The 20,697-nt window shown below is 40.5% G+C and overlaps 1 protein-coding gene across 1 annotated transcript in view; it reads left to right on the top strand.

The window, feature by feature from the left end:
- Positions 1–20,697, top strand: part of Mnat1 (MNAT1 component of CDK activating kinase) — a 143,940-nt gene that overhangs the window by 39,858 nt on the left and 83,385 nt on the right. Inside the window, exons 3-5 of the mRNA XM_057783202.1 lie at positions 1,494–1,567; positions 11,481–11,584; positions 16,027–16,167. Of these exons, the coding sequence (XP_057639185.1) occupies positions 1,494–1,567; positions 11,481–11,584; positions 16,027–16,167 (319 nt within the window). The remainder of the gene's footprint in view (positions 1–1,493; positions 1,568–11,480; positions 11,585–16,026; positions 16,168–20,697) is intronic.

The following is a 20,697-nucleotide window of genomic DNA, read 5'->3' as shown; positions in this document are numbered from 1 at the left end:
CATGGTTTCTCTGCGTATCCCAGGCTATTCTGTAGACCAGGCTAGCCTCAAACTCAGAGATCCACCCGCCTCTGCCTTCCCACGTGCCTGGGATTAAAGGTGTATTCCACCAGCACCCGGCTTATTTTTATATTGTCTGTCTGTGAGTGCTTGTGTGTGTGCATCTGCGTGCTGGTGCTCTGGGAGCTAGAGCTGTTGTTTGCATCCACACGAAGCTGGAGTTACAAGCACTGGTAAACCTCAGACGTGGGTGCTGGGAACTGAACTCAGGGCTTCAGAGGATTTCAGATTGGTTTTTCTTTCTTTTTTTCAAGTTATTAGTTTATTTTCAATCTTATCTAGTATAAGAATTTAAGAGTTTAATCTTCCTCTTAAACATTCTTTATATCTGTTAAAAGAGTGAATTCAACATCCTTGTTTCTTAAGGAGTTGGTGTTTTACTATAAAGGAAGGAGCAGCAAATCCAGATCCACAGTACAGGGTCCTCATAGCCAGTAGCCACCACTTGTTTCCCACTGAAAGTGGCAAATTCTTCCCCAGGCCCTCCTCATAGTGCCTGCAACAGACCACAGAGATGGTGGGCCTCAGATGCTCTGGCTAGCATTTTGCTGCTGGAAGTTCTGCAATGGGCATAGAGAAGGAAGGTGGACGAAAGGGCTGTAACATTCCTGTTTCCTTTTCTTGTGACCTGGCTATCCTGAGCACAACATGGCTCTTAACCGCTGACCCACCTCTCCAGCCCCTCTCTCAGTTATTGTGTTGGGGGCATACATTTTACTAATGGCTTAGTGACATCTTCCTAGATGCTGAATCGATTATACTTTATCAGTCACCAGCTGATCTTTACTTGTGCTACTTCAAGGAGTCACCTTTTCATTCTGATCTTTTCTCTTTATCCTTTTCAGTTTTGTTATTCACAGGTACATTACAATGTCTATATATTTTGTGACATGCTTTTTTTTAGGTTACTATTTGTCATGAAAAACCATCGAGTCTTCTTTTCATTTGAGCTTCGGTTTTCTGGACTTAATGACTATAATAAATAAATAATAAAATTTTAATTTCTAACTTAAGTTCATTTCACATCCCTGAAGCACCTCATTAAATCTCTTTCCTTAAGTCCTTTAAGAAGTGTCCTGTGATAGCATTCTCTCCTGATGCTACATCTTCTTTGTAATCCTAAGAATTTTCAGAACAGTGTTTCTGGGTTGCATGCATAGCTCGGTGGTAGAACACATGCTTATCATGAACAAAAATCAACCTTCTACACCCCAGAAAAACAAAACAAGACCAAAGTCAGCCCAACAAACCTCCCCTCTCTCAAAGACAGCTTGCGTTCTCAGTCTAGTATAAACCAGCATCAAGGAAACCGGGTTTCACACAGTACACCATTGCTGTCTCTATACCATGTATGAGTTAAGTAGGAATGAGCAAGCTGCTTATATAAGATGGTCTGCAATCATATGTAATACTTGATTTTTTTTTCTCTGTAGATATAATAAAAGAGAAGAAGATTTTCCTAGTCTAAGAGAGTATAATGATTTCCTGGAAGAAGTGGAGGAAATTGGTATGTTTAAATTTGATGTGCTGGTCTTTGGATAGTGTGCTGTTGTTATCTTTTAGATGCCTAGACAGTATCTTGCACAAAAGACTCTTGATGGTTTTGTTCTGGTAGCCCATATTTATAGGTTTCTTTCTTTTGCAATTGAATCATATATGTCAAATTTAAATCATACAAAGTAATGGGTATTCTTAAGTAATTTTTTCTTAGAGGAATTATCATAGAGGGAATAGCTTTTAGCTGGGAAAAGGGTGTGTCCACATTACCAGCTCTACCAAAGCAGTTTAAGCAGAAGGGAATACTTTGACTTACTTTGTAGGATTTCTGTTAACTTTGTCTGCAACAACAAAAGATAAGAATGTTTTTACTGTTTATGCTTCTGTGGAACAGTAGGTTGGGAAGACTTTGCAGTAGCATTTTCTAGTCAGTGTTTTCCAGGCAGACAGAATGATCTGAGAACTCCCCCCCCCCTCTCTCTCTCTCTCTCTCTCCAGAAGTTTCCTCAAGTTTATTTGTAAAAGCAGCATAAGGTCCTGATCATCTGCAAATACTGTATAGATATTCACACTAGTCCATCAGTCTTCACATTGGCAGACTGAGATCTTTTTTTATGGGGCCTTCACAGGGGCCTGGGCACCTTTGGGAGCCTGAGCTGCAGCTGAGGCCTCTGCCGTGGCTTGAACCTTGGGCTTTGTTTTTTAGAGCCTACGACCCCTGGCCATGTAGCTTCTTTTTTTTTTGGATTTTTCGAGACAGGGTCTGTCCTGGAAGTAGCTCTTGTAGACCAGGGGGTGAGCAATGAAAGCGAGACGGGTGAGTTTGTGGCTGGGGCCCTTTGGCACCTTGGGCTTCACCATCTGGGGCTTCACCAGGGCCTTGATGGCCTCCGCACGTGCGCTCATGGCCTTTGCGTTATTTGCCTGCATCTTCTTCAGGCCTTTCTTGTTGTGCTTCTTGGCAAAGCGCATGTTCCTCAGGAACTTGGGGTCGACCCCCTTGAGAGATTCGTATCTTTGTGACCAGGGTTTCTTTTTTTTTTTTTTTTGGTTTTTCAAGACAGGGTTTCTCTGTGGTCCTGGAACTAGCTCTGTAGACCAGGCTGGTCTCAAACACACAGAGATCCGCCTGCCTCTGCCTCCCAAGTGCTGGGATTAAAGGCGTGCGCCACCACCGCCCGGCGTGACCGGGGTTTCTTGATGCTATTTCTGTGCCATTTCCGGGACTGTTTGTATGTGGTGTTGTTCTTGGACTTGGTCATGGCTGGACTGTAATCAGCGGCTCCCGAACCCGAGAACTCCTTTTTAATGTGGTTAGTCATAAGGTGTTTTCCTCCCAAAAGTGTGTTGTGTTTCCTAGCTTCTCTCACTTCCAGTGCTGGCTAGGGATTGAGCCTTGTTTCTGTTTTGCTAAAGAGAATTTCAGAACTATTAAAAGGTATGGGAGTTGTGATATATTAATTAAAAATTAAGATTTTTTTTTAAAGTTGTGATAATTGGAGCTGTTGAGATGATTCACTCAGCTTGCTACCACACCTGAAGACTTGAGTTCCATTCTGGGACCCACAAAATGGAAGGAGAGAACCAATTCTCCAAGTTGTTTGACCACTACACATGTGCACTAACTAAATCAATGTAAAGCACACATTAAACAAGTTACTATAAAACAAAAAGTTACTGTATTTATTACAAAGTACAGATTTGGAAATGATATAAGGGTATAGCCTATGAAACTGTGAGGATCAAATAGTCATCTTCTTATTCTTCCAGTTCACAACTTTGTTATTAAAATAGAATAAAAAATCATCAGGTTTTTATATGTGGCAAATTAAAAAATTCAAATTATTTCGATATTAATATTACAAATTTTCAAAATTTCCTTCTGGGAAAGTCTAGATATCTCTTTCCTATCAGGGTTTTTCTGTAGTGTCCATGGTATTTGCTATGCCACAGTAGAAGCATGTGCAGAACATAATCTAAATTTTTTTTCTGATGTATTTTAGTAGCTTAGCACTGTTGCTTTTTCATTCTCAGTGCACTCATGTGCTTTGTATTAGTAACCATGAGTAGTGTGGACTTGACTAGGAAGATTGTAGAATGTACTGATGCAAAGGAGCACCTTAGGAACAGACCGGGAAGATGCTCAGGTATAGAACAAGCGGGAGGCTTGCCGCCACAAGAAATGGTTTACATACATCCTAAAATTGTTATGATTAGTCAGGACTCTGGTGATACAAAGCAGGTAAAAGGGGGCAAGTTGAAAACACTGTTACAGTTCTAGCCAAGTATTCTAGGTAGCTAAAGGAAACTGAAGGACAAAGAAACTGCGGACCAGGTTTAAGGGCTGAAACAGCAAGGGGACCTTGATTTTTCATGGCATTCTGGTTGAGCCTATTTATGTATTTCTTTTTCTGTGATATGAACTAATTTGAGGGAATGAGCAACCTGGGGCCCACAGGTTCATGTTGAGAAGGAGGTGCTAGTAACGGGGCAGAGTAAGCTTGGATTTTGTGACTATACAACATGTATATTTTCTTCCTTTTCTTTGAGATGAAGTTTCTCTGTGTGGCCTCGGATGTTCTGATAACTGTTTTGTAAGTCAGGTTGGTTTTGAGCTTGCAAAGTCGTCCTGCCTCTGCTTCCCAGAGTCTGAGATTCCAGGCGTACACCATCACCCCTGACCTGTAATACCTTCCCTTTCTCTGTGTGTATGTACATGTGGGTATATATACCCATGCATGTGAATATGGAGGCCAGAGTCAACGTTGGATGTCTTCTGTCATTGTCCACTTTCTTTCTTGAGACAGGGTCCCTTGCTGAATGTGGAGCTCACCTATTGGCTAGATTGGCTGGTGAACAAGCCCCCGGGATTTTCCTGTCTCTGAATGCCAGTGCTGGGATTACAAGGTCTATGCTGCGGTGCCTTGGGTTCTATGTGAGTGCGGGGATCCAAACTCAGGTTCTTGTGCTCAAATAGCAAGCACTTCACCCAGTGAGCCACCATCTTACCCTGTAATACTTCACCAGATATGAACCTTTAGACCAGTGCATTTGATTTGAAAAGATGATGTCATTATATATATTTCATGAGGCTATATCTGTAAAGTATATAGACACTCTGAACCAATGTCTAGTTAATTGTCTCATTGGAGCAACTGACATTTCCTTGTCCTTCCATAGACTGTGCTGACTCATGCCAAAGCATAACGATGCATAGTAAATGCTTCCCATTGGGCGTGGTGGCGCACGCCTTTAATCCCAGCACTCGGGAGGCAGAGGCAGGCGGATCTCTGTGAGTTCGAGACCAGCCTGGTCTACAGAGCTAGTTCCAGGACAGGCTCCAAAGCCACAGAGAAACCCTGTCTCGAAAAACCAAAAAAAAAAAAAAAAAGCTGTCCTCAAGTCCATCTCTGTTCTGCTCTCTAGTTCAGTTATACACCATGAATTATTTGCACCAGTGATCAAGCTTTCTTACATCAATTGTGCTTATTATTTTATGCAATTTAGACCAATAATGTATAAGTCTGGGAAACTGGGTGCTTTTTTTCTTCCTTTAAAAAAGTGGAAACAGCACTAGAGATGGCAGTTATAATTTATATAAGAAAGAAGCTGAACTCTTATTAAAAACTAGGCATTAGCATATTACTCAGTTGATACACCATAACCAAGATAATTTATGAAAGATAGAGTTTAATTGGGCTTATAGTTCCAGAGGGTCAGAGTCCATGATGGTGGAGTAAAGGCATGGAGGGAGGAGCTGAAGTCGAGACTTAGGTCTTGAGTTACAAACAGGAGACAAAGAGTACCCTGGAAATGATTTGAATCTTTTGAAACTGCAAAGCCTACCTCCAGTGACACACCTCCTCCAACAAGATCATACTTCCAAATCCTTCCTAAGCAGTTCCACCAACTAGGGACCAAGTGTTCAAACATATGAGCCTGTAAGAGCCATTCTTACTCAAGCTATCACATTACTGTATTAGTCAGGGCTATCTAGAAGAACAGAATCAATAGAATGAAAATTATATCATATATATATGATATAATTTAATTATATATATATAATTATATATATATGATATAATTAAATTAGCTTCCATTGAAATAGTAACAATAGCTGTCTCACATCTGAGAGGCTGCAAAACCTCTTGCTTGGTCCTTGAGTTGGGACAGTTTTCCAAAGAGTAGTCCCACAGTGGCTGTCTCACACCAGAGAAGCTGACAGCTCAGTTGTTGCTCAGTCCATGAGGCTTGGTGCCCCAGCAGCCCCTGTCTGGTGCTGAAGACCTAGAGGGTTGTTGGAGAGCTAGTGATTCACAGTCAGCGACAGAAGCCTGGCAATGCTGCTTCTAATATCGACACAGGAATGGCCAGCAGCAGCAGCAGCCACAGGGTAAATTCATTTGGCAGCAAGAGAGAGGCCAAGCAAGCAAAAAGCAAGTAATCTTCCTTTTGCTATGTCCCTTTTCTTAAAATCTGGGCTGCCACCAGAAGGTGCCACCCACATCTGGTGTGGTCTTCTCACTTCTACTGAAGTAATCAGTATGAAGTGAGACCCCTTGCTCAGATGTTTTTAACTTGTGACAAGCTGACATTATAACCAACTGTCACAATTGCATAGTTATGGTGTGTATCTTTTAAGTTAAAATAATCCGAGGGAGGAGGTAAGGAGAGAAGCAGAGGGCAGAGAGAGGAAGAGAAGAGGGAGAAGAGGAGAAGATTTATTAAATTAAAAAGCTTCACTGAGTAAAGGAGACAACAGAATAAAGAGATAGTCCTCAGAAGAGGAGGAAACATTTGCAAACCACGCAACTACTATTGGCTCCTGTATTAGTTCCCTTTCTGTTGCTGTTATAAGGTACCATGACCTTAGCAATGTTTCAAAGAGTTTATTTTGGCTCACTGTCCCAGAGGGATCATCACCATCATGGCAGGAAAGCATGTCAGCAGACATGGTACCTTGAGTAGAAGCTGACAACTCACATCTTGAACCTCTCGCCTTGAGCGGAGAGAACACGCACTGGGATGGCAAGAGTCTTTAAACTCTGAAAGCCCACCTCGAGTGATGCACTTCCTGCCATAAGGGTATGCCTTCTAAGCCTTTCCAAACCGCACTACCAACTGGGACCAAACATTCAAATGTCTGAGGCTATGGGGGACATCTCATCCAAATCCCAGCATCTCTGAAATGTACAAGAACCTTTGGCAACTCAATGGCAAAAGTACAAATAACCTTATTATTATTTGTAAGGAAACATACAAATAGCTAACGGATAAATGCAATACTGCTCAACATCACTAATTATCAGGGAAATGCAAATTAAAGTCACAATTAGATACCATCTGTTAAATGGTCCACTACAAAGAAAGAGCATGTGATGTGACAGGTTTGTTAACCAACTTGCTATAATAATTCAACATGTGTATGTACATATACCAAACATAGTATTGTAGTCTCTCTCTCTATACAATTATTATTTGTTAAAAAGGCCCGAGAGATGTTTTAGTGGTTAAGAGCACTGACCATTCTTCAGAGGACCCAGGCTTGATTCCTAGCACCTACATGATCACACAACTATTAATTACTTTGGTACCAGGAGATCTGAAGCCCTCTTCCTGCCTCTGAGGGTACCAGATACGCACAAGTTGCACAGACATGTGTGTAGGCAAAATACCCATACTTATAAATCCATAAGTCTATTTTTTCGAAAGATAAATATGAAACAAGAAGCTCTGTAAACTTGGCTGTCAGGAAAATTTAGTCTGTGGCTCATAGTGAACCAGTAAGGTTTTTAAAGGACACCCTCATCCCCCCCCCCGACAGGGTTTTTCTCTGCAGTCCTGGCTGTCCTGGAACTTGCTCTGTAGACCTGGCTGGCCTCGAACTTACAGAGATTCACCTGCTTCTGCCTCCGAAGTTCTGGGATTAAAGGCGTGTGCCACACCTCCCATCTAGGGATCAATTTCAGTAGTGTGGATGAGAAATAAGGAAATAATTGAATAGACTGTAGTTGTGGGCATAATAGAGAAGACATTTTAGAGAGAATATGCACTGATTTGATATTATAAAGTGAGTCAGAAAGAAGGGACAGATGACTTGAAATACGGCCTTGAACTCTTAGCTCAATGGTGTTAAGATAGTGCAAGTTGGAGTGCTGGGAAGCTGGCAAAGTGCTCGCTGTGCAAGCGTGAGGACCCGAGTTCACCCCTAGGACCCAGGTGGACAGGTAGCTGTCCTGGCTTGTGCTTGGAGTCCCAGTGCTAAGGAGGAAGAGACAGCAGATCTATGGGGCTTGAGGCCAGTCAGCCTAGCCTGCTTGGCATGTTCTAGGCCAGTGAAATACCCTGTCTCAAGAAGCAAGGTGGATGACCGTCATGAAAAGTGACGCCTAAGGTCGACCTCTGTCCTCCACATGCGTGCGCTCATATGTGGGCCTGTGCCCTCTACACGATCTCTACCCCTACAAAAGCTAATGAACGTTGTAGAATCATGTTTTTTATTGTTTTGTCTTGTGAGATGGGGAGTCTGCAGAAATGAGGAATAGGATAAGGCCACTACTTTGGGGCCCTAACACTGTTGGGTGTGGTTGTACAGCTGTTTCATGTGGTGTTGTTCTGATTGTTATTGTAGAAATAGAATTACTTTCAAAATCTTTTCTGTAGCTGTCTACTTTGTGCTTTGTCTTTCAAAGAGACTTAAGCGTTCCTGCCATCTGTGTTGACTTTTTCTGCTAGTCACAAGAACAAAATGTCAATTTAGTAAACACCTACTGATTACCAGAGTGAGCCGCATACACACTATAAGTTTCAAAAGTCTAAAAGAGACAGGCATTTTTAGCCCTCTTTTGTATGGAGAACAAGCACCCAGAGCCTAAATATTGTGCACAAGTTCATATTGCTAGTAAATTGTGACCAATAGTCTTCTCTCAGTGCTTTGGAAATGCATGACAGGTATGAGTAGTTAGTAGTCCAAGTCTGGAGTATGGCATGCTGAGAAATAGGCTGAGATGTGAGAGGAGCTTGTAGGTTTTGACTTGGTGTGGTTCTGTATGCATGCAATTCTAGTACCCAAAAGATTGAGGCAAGTGGTCATGAGTTATAGGCCAGCCTGGCTTGCAAAGGAAACCCTGTCTCATAAAACAAACAAGCAAATAAAAAAGACCTTACACCGATTAACTAGTTCACCAGCAGTAAGGAAATTGTCTAGAGCTACTTTTTGGTAGGCGTTAAAGAGTTTTGACTTTGGTTTTGTAGCATTAAGGCCACTTAAGCATGCAGTGAGAGGCTTAGAGATAGGGGGTTAGTTCTGGTCCGTGTTTGAGGAGTCACAAAATGAAAATGAAGACATTTTGTATAAAAGTATCATTATGAATTCCTTGAATAGCACGTGTATAAAAATTAAAATGTGTAATTTTGAATAATGATGTCAGGAAGTCACACTGGAAGGCACACATGAAGATGAGCTTTCCTCCGGCCCTGACAGCCCTCTCTGTGGGGAGACAATGTGCACATAGAACATTTCGTTCCTCCTGGCCCCAGGGGTCTTCTCAAACGTTTGTTCTTAGCTTCATAATAACCAGATTATTCTTTGGGTGCAGAGAATACTTATTTTAAAAGGGTGAGAAAGCCTGAAGGGCTTTAATTGTAAATTCTGAATGTCCAAAGACTTTAAAATTGCACTTAAATAACATTAAATCTTTCAGAAAATAGAATAGGTTTTCTGTTTGCTTTTAATTTTCGATTAGTCAGGTCAACATCTGAGCCATAGCAGCAAACAGATAAAGGGTCAGATGGTTGTCACAGAAAGTTAGCTCCTGCCCCTTCTCTGAGGCTGCCGTGCCATCCTAATTCACTAGGGCTCAATAAGCTTACTTCATCTAAGACATTTTTATGTCAGTAATTCAATTTTATGATCCTGATCCTTATCTTTGAAAGAGTATTATCTGCGATCATGATTTACTTCTGTTATATTGCCAATACTTCAATTTTCTTAGTTAAAAATGAAATAAATGTCTATTTTGTTTTTATTGAGATTTATCATGGCATTTGTAATTACAAAAGAAACAAATTGCTTCTGACCATATGAATTTAACTCAGAACTGACATTTATTAACTTTTGGATTATATTTACAGCAAGTTTAAAATAAATCAATAATAAGCAGGAATATTCTAGTAGGTCTAACAAGATATGTACATTGAAAAAAATTACAGAGTGGAAAGCAAGTTGAAGAGACTAGTAAGAAGTAATGTGTTTTGGGCATTCACAGAAGGGGAACTGGATCTGCAAAATGATTTGTTTTTTGTTTTTGTTTGTTTGTATGTGTGTGGGGGGCGTAAATACCAAATCTTTTGTTTCAGGTAGAAATGTGTTTCTAATTCAGAGCATGTATTTCTGTTGGCTCCTGACTATCTTCAATTTTCATTTTTTTAGACATTTTTAATTGATTCTTTGTGGATTTCATATCTTGCATCCCAGTCCTAACCATTTCCTCATCCCTTCATATCCACCCTCTGCCCTTGCAACTTCCTCTTCCTCCAAAAAAGTAAAATTTAAAAGAAAACTTAAAAACCAAAACAAACAAACATAACAATAACACAAGTCTCAGTGTGGAAGCTGTAGTGTGACCCAGTCAGCCACACAATATACCCTTTGGTCCGTACATCTTTACTTGTGTTTATTGCAGTGAGTCATTGATCTGGCTCGAGACCTCTGGGTTCTGCTATACCATCAATGCTAGGCCCTCACTGGGACTCCTCTTGGATATCCTGTTGTCCTGTTAATGGAGATCCTGCAGCTCTGGATTGGCAAGTCATGACCGTTCACATGCTCCAACAGTTCATAGATACTGTGGATGTTGGCGGGGATGGGGGATGTGTGCTCATAGCCTTATTTCTGAGCCTGGGTGTCGAAACCACCATGGTGAGCTCTCCAACTCTGTGCCAGGTAGCTACACTACAGCAGGTGGCAAGGAGCGGGGCAGTTCTCCTGCTCTCGTGCCCTCTGGGCAGCCCACCCGCACTCACCCACAAGGGCCAGCTCTACTGTTTTGCTCAGACGTACTCCAGGGCCGGCCTTCCCATTCTTGTGCCCCCAGTGCCACCTCTCCTGCCTTTCAAAGGTGGCATGGGGTGGCATCTTTCCATTACCTGCCTGTTGAAGGGGGACACCTTTCCCTCACCACATGACAGATGTGAGGGGGCATCTCTCCTTTCTTGCTCCTAGGGCTTGCTCACCTGCACAGGGTCAGCACCACTGTGTTGCCTGGGGAAGAGCAAGGTGCAGGGCCCATTCTCCTGAGTGCTGTAGTTGGTGAGGGGCAGGGCCAGCTCTCATGCTCTCATGACCTCAGGGCCAGCTCTCCCATCCACCACAGGCAGTGAGAGCCAGGTGATGGGGGAGGGCAATCCATCCATATGAGAGATGAGGAGTGGGGTCTGGATTTTTATACATGTTTGAAGGGCCAGATCACTTGCGCCCCCATCAGCAAAGTGATTTGTAAAGGTACTTCTTGCAGACCTGATGGGCTGAGTTCCACTCCTGGAACCCATATGATGGGAGGAGAGAACTGATGCCCACAGCTGTCCTCTGACCTTCACATGCGCTCTCTGGAACACACACTCTCCTTCTTTCTCTTATTTAATAAATGTCAAAAACACAACCCTCTACTGTAATGTATGAATTGAGAGAAGAGAAATAGTTAAGTCAGGTGTCTATATTACATATTCCATACATGTTTCCTGGACCTAGAGTTCAAGGTTATCATGAGTGACCCAATAAAATTGATAGATGATTAAAAGGCACAGCAGAAGGATAAAGACTGAGACTCCAATGAGGAAGAAGTCAAAATACTGAATATTTGGCTTTTATAGGCACCTTAAAATTTGTATTAAAATTATTTCATATTATTTCCTTTCTTTTACAGTCTTCAACTTGACCAACAATGTAGATTTGGAGAACACCAAAAAGAAAATGGAAATATATCAAAAGGAAAACAAAGATGTCATTCAGAAAAATAAGTTAAAGCTGGTTGGTTGCTAAGTATTTTCTTCTTTTGTATGAGTAACAAAAATTTTTACATAGTACTTAAAAAGATTTTATTAGTCCTTGGAGTATTTTATACAATGTATTCTAATCATATTCACCCCCACTCTTCATGACTCTTCCTCAATTTACCCCTCCCTTCCTTACCTATCCATCTTTGTGTCCATTAAAAAAAAAGTATTTCAAAAGAAATTTGTGCTGCTCAAGTATTCCTGGATGTGTGATCTCCCACTGGAGTGTTACCAGGAGCTGCACTTGCAGAGAAGGTTGTTTCTTCCTCTCACAGCAGCTGTTGATCGCCAGTGGCTCCATGGCCTGGGGTGGGATTGTGTGTCCAGCTTCCTCTCCATGCTGGGACTTGGTCTGCCTTGGGCTTGGTATGGCTATGAGGTCCTTTGTGCAGTTGCTCTGATGTGTTCAGAAGACACCGTCTCCTTGTAGTTGTCTACTTCTTCCGGCTCTTAGACTCTTCCCACGACCTCTTTTCCATTGGTCCCTCAGCCTTGGGAGGGGATGTGCAGCATATATGTTCCAGTTAGGACTGACTGAGCACTCTGCAGTCTCTTAGTTTTTGTGGCTTGGCCCATTTTGGATCTCTGTTGATCACCATCTACTGCAAACGGAAGTTTCTCAAATTACGGTTGACTGATGTGTTGATCTATGGGTATAATACTAAGTCATTAGGAGATGGTTTTACCCTATATCCATTTAGTGGCATAGTAGTAGTGGATTCTCTCTTAGGGCCTATTGCCTATCTAGCTGTAAGTTCTTAGCCCAACAGTGGTGCCAAGTATGGATTCCATCTTATGGAGCAGGACTTAAATCCAATGAGAAGGTGGTTGGTTACTCATCATGATGTCGGTGCACTGTTGTACCAGTGGCTGTGTCTTTCCAGGACAGTTATGTCTCCCAGGGTTCATAGCGAGGAAGACTGATGATGGTTTCTCTCTGGCAGCTTGCATAGCACCTTTCCACACCATGAACACTGGGTGTAGGGATGAAGCTTTTAGTGTCATGCTGGCCTGCTTTCACCAGGTGCTAGGACTCAAGTATGTTTCTTTTTACTGTCAAAATCTGGAAGGTAACCAGTAGTATTGATAATAGCCTTTAATGTTTGGGCTTCTGGGGGACCTTACTGGCCAGTATTTCCAAAAGAAGTAGCTCATACCTGGTATTGGGCTATTTATTTGTTAACCTCTCAAGTTTATTAGGAATATTGTTATACTTTAATAGTATAGCTTAATTTTAACTCTTTATGTGTGTATATATTTTAGAATACTTCTATAGTAGTAGGTTTCTATATATCTTTCTTGAGAGGTCTTTAGTGTTGTTTACCCTTCTCTATTATACATCCTCTACCCTCCCCTCTGCTCCATTTAGCCATTCCTATTCCGTTATTCCCTGTTAGCCCTTTATGGCAGTGTCCATCCTTTGGAAGCCCCTCCCCATGGCCCCATAGTGATGTGTATGGACATTACAAATGAAGCACACCCCTGAAGATTCAAAGCTAACATCCACAGATGAGAGAACATGTGACATCTTTTTAGGTTTGGAGTAGCTCACTCAAAATGATTGTCTCCAGCTCCAACCATTTACCTGCAAATTTCATCCTCTATGGGTCCTTCTGTGTAGCCCTGGCTGTCCTGGAATTCACTCTGTAGACCAGGCTGGCTTCAAACTCAGAGATCCACTTGCCTCTGGGTGCTGCGATTAGAAGCACACGTCACTAAACCTTGGGTTAATTTTTTTTTTATAGCTGAATAATATTCTATTGTGTAAATATTACCATATTTTCACTATCTGTTCATCAATTGATGGGCATCACAACAAAATGGCTGTTTCCACTTCCTGGTTATTGTGAATAGATCATAAATGATCGTGGATGAGTAGGTGTCTTTCAGATGTGATGTGGACTCCTTTGAGTACAGACCTAGAAAGGGAATAGCTAGATCATACGGTGCAGCCGTCTGTGGAAATCAGTGTGGATGTTTTATATAATACTATAAGAAACTACCCTTCTTTTAAAAGCAGTTATATTCACAGGAATTTAAGCAGAAATTTAAATTTCTAGAAATACAGCTCCTACTGTATAGATGCATGTAGTTAGGGGATATTTACATTACTGTAGCAAAACTATTTTGACATTACATTAAGCTGTACTTTTTAAGGAATGGATGTTTAAGGTAGACGGTTGTTATTGCTAGTGTCTGTCTGTTGTTATTCTCTGGGCAGTTAAGTTTGCATTTGAGCACTGATCAAGCTCATTTCTATCCTTGGACTTTACCAACTAAGCTTTCTTCCTAGTTTCAAGTTTGGCTGTTTTGTATACTTCACATAGGTGAAAACACAAAAGTATTTATTATATGTGGTTAAGTTTCCCTAAAATTTCTCAGACTTATTTTGTGATCTGTCCTGGCCAAAGTTTTGTATGTTATGGAAAAGATTGTGTAGTCTGCTCCTGTTAAGTAGAATGTTCTGTGTATGTATTTTTGTACCATTTTGTATAAAGAAATGTTTTTGGTCTCTGTTTATTGACAGTTCTGTTTGGGTACTTTTTCCATTAATTAAAAATGGACAGTTTAAATTTTTCTTGTGTTGCTACCTAATTCTCCCCTCAGTTGTCATAGTACATGCTTTATATAATTAGGTGCTGTGATATCGAATGCATATGTAACTTTCATATTTTCTTTTATGTTAATTTTTTAAAAATCATCGTATTATGTCCTTCTTTGTCTCTTCTGGTATCTTCTCTCTTAAGTCTGTCTTGTCTTATAATCTTCATCTCAGTGAACGGTGCTAGCATTCATCAGTGCTCAAGCCATTGTTCACTCTCCATGTTTTATTGATGGCTTATGTTCTAAACCTGGCTCTTCTAATAATTCTATTATTACATAATTAAGTAGCCATTTAAAAAAAACTCTTTTGAATACTGTTCTACCCAGTCTTCCTATTTAGCTTGAACCCGGTTCTGTTGATCTACACGTCTTGTCTTACTGCCTCAAGTCATCTTAGAAATCCACTCCTTGGATTCTTGTAATGTCTTCCCAGGTGTCCTTTTGTGTTTTATAGAAGAGTGCCATGATCTTCCTTCTCTTTTGCTCTCTAGCTTTATTTAAAACATTTTCCCATATCTCATGACTTAGTCACACCAGATAATCTAACTTGTTTCATGTCTTTGCCCTGTTTGCTAATAGGTTGTTGTACTGTTGGGGGAGGAGGCTTCATTATCTACTGGTTGACGTTCTCAAACAATGTACGGCCTTCCTAGGGCTACTGGAACAAATTGCCAAAACCCAGGTGGCCTATATATTATTCTTTTTCACTATTATGGAGGCTAGAAGTCTGAAATCCAAGTGTCAGCAGGCCATGGTGTCTCTCTCTTAGCCTCTGGTGGTAGCCAGCAGGCTTTGTCATGCTTTGTCTGTCTTAACATGTGCTTCTCCCCATGTGGCTGTGTCCAGGTTTCCAGAAGGATGTTATTTTAACTTGATTAAATCAGCACAGAGCTCCCCTTTCACCCCCATCAAAATAAAGTCATATTTATTAGTACCAGGATGTCACTCTTTAGCCTCTCTTTTCATGGGACACAGTTCACCAGCAGCACTGTATGACACCCTTTCTATTTATACTTAGAGTCCCAGGGAAAACTTGTCAGCAGATTAATAGCATCATTGCTGCATACACTGTGTATGCTGTATCCACACCTGATGCATTTATCTGCAAACACTCCGACACATTATGTAGATCTGTCTTTTTACAGATGCTCTTACTAATCCTTCTAGATGACGTTTGGATTCCCTTCTCAATGGGAGTGTGAATTAAAAGCTTTGACTTATTAACAGGGTATAGGAATTTGTAAAAATGGTTGGGAGAATCACAAGACTTAGCAGCTGACTGAAGGAGAATGGAAAAGAGAGTAAACTGAATGGCTCTGAGACTGAGTTCACTTGAGGTGTGCAGTTGTCGTCAGAATAGCACTACAGTGAGCCTGACTGCTTGACTTTGCACATACCAAGTTTATAGTACAGGAGTTCAGTTTCTTTTTCTCCTTAGACAGTTTGGTGTTTTGTTGAAGGAGGAATTTGCTGAATACATGAACTGAAAAAGAAAATCCATGTGAAGTTCCATAAGTTGAATGACTTTAAATTATCTATAATAATTACAATTTACTTCCCCCACCTCACCCAGTATTAACCAGTTACTCCATTTCAGTTTCTGGACTTAGTCTACTTGGTTTGCTGTGTGTTCTTCTCTGAGATACTACAGGCTCACATGAAATAATAAGTATTCTAGTTTATTCTGTGTAGAATTGTTAGATTACTAAAGCACAAGTGAGGAACTGCTTATGTTTTCAGTAAACAGAGTACAGCATAGGATTGCTGTTGGTTGGTAAAGTCACTCCATTTCTTATGTGCCTTTCTCTTTAGACTCGGGAGCAGGAAGAATTGGAGGAAGCACTGGAAGTGGAACGACAGGAAAGTGAGCAACGAAGACTGTTTATCCAGAAGGAAGAAGAACTGCAGCAGATTCTGAAAAGGAAGAACAAGCAGGCCTTTCTAGACGAGCTAGTCAGTATTAATGCTACTTATCACTTAAAAACTAATCTTCCCGTGGATTTGCTGGAAAATGGCTTTTAATGGCAGTTCAGAGTGTTCCTACTCTAGTTTACTTCCAACTTTTTCCTAATACATTTAAATTAAAAAATTATTATTATTGTGTGCAAGGACGGGGCTTCTGAGAACATGCGCATGCCATGATGTATGTGTAGAGGCCAGAGGAACAGTGTTGTGGAGTTGGTTTCCTGCTTTATGTGGGTTCTGAGGATCAAACTCAGGTTGGTGGGCTTGCAAAGCAAGTGAGGACCTTTACCTGCTGAACAGGCATCCCTTTAACTTTTGTTAGTTATTCTTTTTGGCAGTGGGGGTCTTTTGAGACAGGGTCTCTCTATGTAACAGCTTTGGGTGTCCTGGAACTTGCTCTGTAGACCAGTGCTGGGTTTAAAGTCATACACACTCACAGCCTGAAAATCCTTTTTTTTTTTTGATTCTGATAGTTATTGATGTCATCATATATACTGCTGAAGAGTAACACGTATCCCTCAAACCTTCATCCTGTATAATTTTTATGCTTACAATTCTGTGAATCAAGAATTCAAGTGAGCGTGGTAGTGCAGGTCTTTAATCCCAGCACTCGGGAGGCAGAGAATGGATCTCTGTGAGTTCAAGGTCATTCTGGTCTACTTAGTGAGTTCCAGGACAGCCAGAGCTACATAGTAAGACCCTATCTCCACAAAACCACAAAACCAGAACTCCCTTCCTTTGCAGTATACTCAGGTCGCCGTGCCGTCTGTGTGGCTTCTGTAGCTGGGCATCTCGTCCAGTGTCTCAGCTGTAGGAAGGAGGATTCTAAGAGTAAAGAAGTAGACACAGTATGGTTTGAAAGGCTTGGCTGGGAAACTGGCACAGTGTACCCACTGATCAGTGAAGGAGCCTGTTCTATTTCAAGGGCATGGGTGTAGATTCTACCCTTTGTGGGTCGATAATGACCCCTTCATCTATAGTATATGCTCAAAAAATGTGTGTGTTCTTAGAATTTGGTATAGTGTAAGTTAATTTGATATCCAGTTTCTACCCCAAGGAGAATTAAGTGATAGGATCATGAAAATGATTTTAACTATAATTCTTACCATATACGCATATACGTCCTTTTTATATCTTGCTAACTTCTATAGTGGATTTAAAGTGATTTATCCTAAGATGTGAAGATGCTTCTGGACAAGACACATTTTTGACCTTAAAGAAGGCTGTTAATGATCAAGTGTGGTATCTCATGCCTTTAATTCCAGCACTTGGGAGGCGGAGCAGACGGGTTTCTGTGAGTTCGAGGCCAGCTTAGTCTGCAAAGTGAGTTCCAGGATAACTGAGGCTGTTATACACACAAAGCCTGTCTCGAAAAACCAAAACCAAAACTAACCAAACAAAAAGGCTGTCAAAGTGAAGCTCTGTTGTATTGGGTTGTATAGTATTCCTGTTTCTTCCCCGCCTCCCTCTCCTTCCTACTCCCTCCCCTCTTTCTTTTTCCTTCCCCTTTTCAGCTTTTTGTCTATATTCATCTCATAATGTTATAACTTTATAACAGGGTAACTGTTATAAATATAAACAATACTCAATAGATTGTTTATTTGTCTCTAAGCTTATTAAAACATTGTTTTTAGAGCATTTCCTCTTAATAGTTTCCCAACAAGCTGATTTTGAACGTGTTGGTTATGTGCTGAAATATAGTGACTGCATGTCATATTTTTGCATGAAAAATAATCTATTTGGGTGAAATGTGAGTGTTGTTAGAATATTAGCACTTCCTAGCAGTTAGCTTTGTATTCAGCTTTGTTAGCAAACAGCAGTAAGTGACTGTGGTCTGAGAAGTGGTTCATGGAATTGACACTTTATTATTAAAACATATTTTAACCCCTAGTGATGCTGGTGACATCACAAGCTAGAAAACGTTTCTCTCTGGGAAAGTATTTCTGCATTATTTCCTTTCCAATCTGTCTTCACACATTCATTTTCCGTGAGGCATTTCTTCAGTGTTGAAATGCTCCCAGTCTTAATTGTGGTGTTGTTATTCTGTGATGGAGGAAATGTAAATCTATTTTCTATTGTGTTTTTGTTCGAAAAGCATTTTAAGACAGTTAACCAGAGGTAAAATAAAATGCAAGGTTACATCTTAAGTTAGATGTAGGTGATAAAGAAGAATAAGAATAAGAGGATTAATGAGGATTAGACACAAAGTCTCACCATAAAAGCCTATCTAGAGCTGGTGAGTTGATCTTGCAATATTGCACTTGCTGTCAAGCCTGACAACCTGAGTTCAGTCCTCAGGAGTTACTTGGTGGAGGGAAAGAACTGACCTTCACAAGTTGTCCTCTGACATCCACATGTGACCCACACAAATAAATAAAAATGTACAAACCCTCCCCACTTGCTATGAGTAGAAAGTGAATTTGCTTGTAAGTTTGTTGGCAGTGGAAGCTGGAAGAAGCTGGAAGGATGTGTGCTTCGGCCACTGTCCCCGTTCTGGAGCAGCCTTTCATTAGCTCTCTGTAGTCCTCAAAAGCACCAAGCCGCTGCCTCAGTGAGCTGCTCTTGGCCTCAGGCTCCCTCAGATGCAGCGAGGCATGAAGTAAGAGTTTTTGCCCATGTTGTACATTGTGTATAATCTGGAGTTAATACCGGTTCTTGTGAGTTCCCTCCTCTCGCTTCCTGTTTTCTTCACCTGCAAGTCATTACTGCACATATTTCCCTCACTGTTTAGACCATGTAACATGGTGTTTAAATAGTTCTTCATAATTCACTGTATTCATATTAGTATAATACCACTGCAGTTGGGCTTTTTATTTCCAACTTTTAAATTTGTCTATAGATTTTTAGTGTTATTAATATTTCAATCTTTATTAAAATTTTTGTTTCTTTTAATCCTTGGCCTACTTAGTTAAGTTTATTTTATCCTGATTAATCTGTATTAATGAAGTGAAAATGTATTTTTCTATGTGTTCATGTTAAATTTTTATAAAAACAGAAAGCTAGCATTGACATTTGTAAGTGTGTCTAGAAGATTTAGCCTTTGAGTTGTTCCCTGGACCACACTTATGCAAGGATGACTTATTAGAATTCTTTTCTTTCTGTTCCTAAGTTTGGTCTTTGTGCCCAAAGTCACCTTTTAACCTTCTGAAAAGCCCTGGCCGCACACTGTACTGTATGTGAAGGGTTTATGTTACAGTCTGAACGTTTATGGCTTTGCATTTGCCATAGTGTTGGCTAAAAAGTCCATTTATTTTAATCTGAACTGTAAATTCAATTTTTTAATAGTTTGGAAAAAGATTTTTAATCAGGTTCTGTGTTATTAAATCTTTTTATATTCCTGTTTGAAAATTCTGTTCCGTTTATGTCTTAAATTTTATGAGTTAATGCTGTTGTCAAATGCAGTAGCTGATTCTTATTAGGAATATTGTTTGCCAGATGGCTAGCTTAAAGTCAGTTAAAGCAATCTTTAAAAATGGTCATTATAAAGCTTTTAATGAGTGTTACAGGCAGTCTTATTAAAATTTCTTTAAATATTAAACAGTGTGCCTTTAGGCAATTACTGTGGGCTCTGCAGCCTTCCAAGGTGAAGTGCGATGGTCAGAGCGGAGAAGCAACCCCAAACTGGACTTGCATGTGCCGTGTTCCCGGAGCAGGCTTTACAGGCTTAGTCTACTCTGGAGACATACCTGTCATCAGAGCCCGTGCTTAATTCTGTTTTAACAAAGGCATCCAGGCTCCAAAATTTTGAGTGCTAAAGTAGGAGAGTAAATTATGTGGCTTGATATTAAACTGAGATTCCTAGAATACTTAAGTTTTATAAAAATTTCAGCTATCAAGACATTTAAACACTCAGTTCCTTTTAATGTGAATGAGGAACTAGGATTATAATAAACCAGTCTTGGTTAGCAACTTATTTGAAGTGAGCACACTGTCTTAGGTTAAACAATTTTTAAAAAATTCTGTGTGTGTGTGTGTGTTTGTACTTGTATGTGTGGGTTAGCTGCCTAATGTAAGTGCTGGGAACTGAACTTGGGGTTCTCTGAAAGAATAGCAAGCACTCTTAACAGTTGAGACATATCTCTAGCCCCATTTTCTTGCTTTTATATGTGAAATTTTTGGTTTTTTTTAAGAATAAATTCCCATTCTATGTAAGTATTTGCATTCATTTGCAAATATCAATGAGAAGCCAGTGATTTAACTTTTAAAATGCTTTATTATTTTTGTGTATGTATATCTGTGTATGGGTACATGCATGTGCGCACAGGTACTCCCAGAGGCCAGAGGAGGGCTTTGATTCCTGAAGCTGAAATTGTAGGCTGTTATGAGTAGCCCAGTGTGGTGCTGGGAGCCCAACATAGGTCTTTGGACCAGACAGATGGCTCAGTCATTAAATGCTAGGGCTCACACTTTGAAATGGAGAGTTTAGTTCTAAAGTCCGGTCCTGTGGATGAGCAGCAGGTGCTTTTAATCATTGCGTCGTTTCTAGAGTCAGATGATAATGACCTTAAGACAGCAGTT

The sequence above is a fragment of the Chionomys nivalis genome, chromosome 10 (assembly GCF_950005125.1).
Source record: "Chionomys nivalis chromosome 10, mChiNiv1.1, whole genome shotgun sequence".
Classification (NCBI taxonomy): Eukaryota; Metazoa; Chordata; class Mammalia; order Rodentia; family Cricetidae; genus Chionomys; species Chionomys nivalis.
This window is presented reverse-complemented; position numbering and strand designations above follow the sequence as displayed.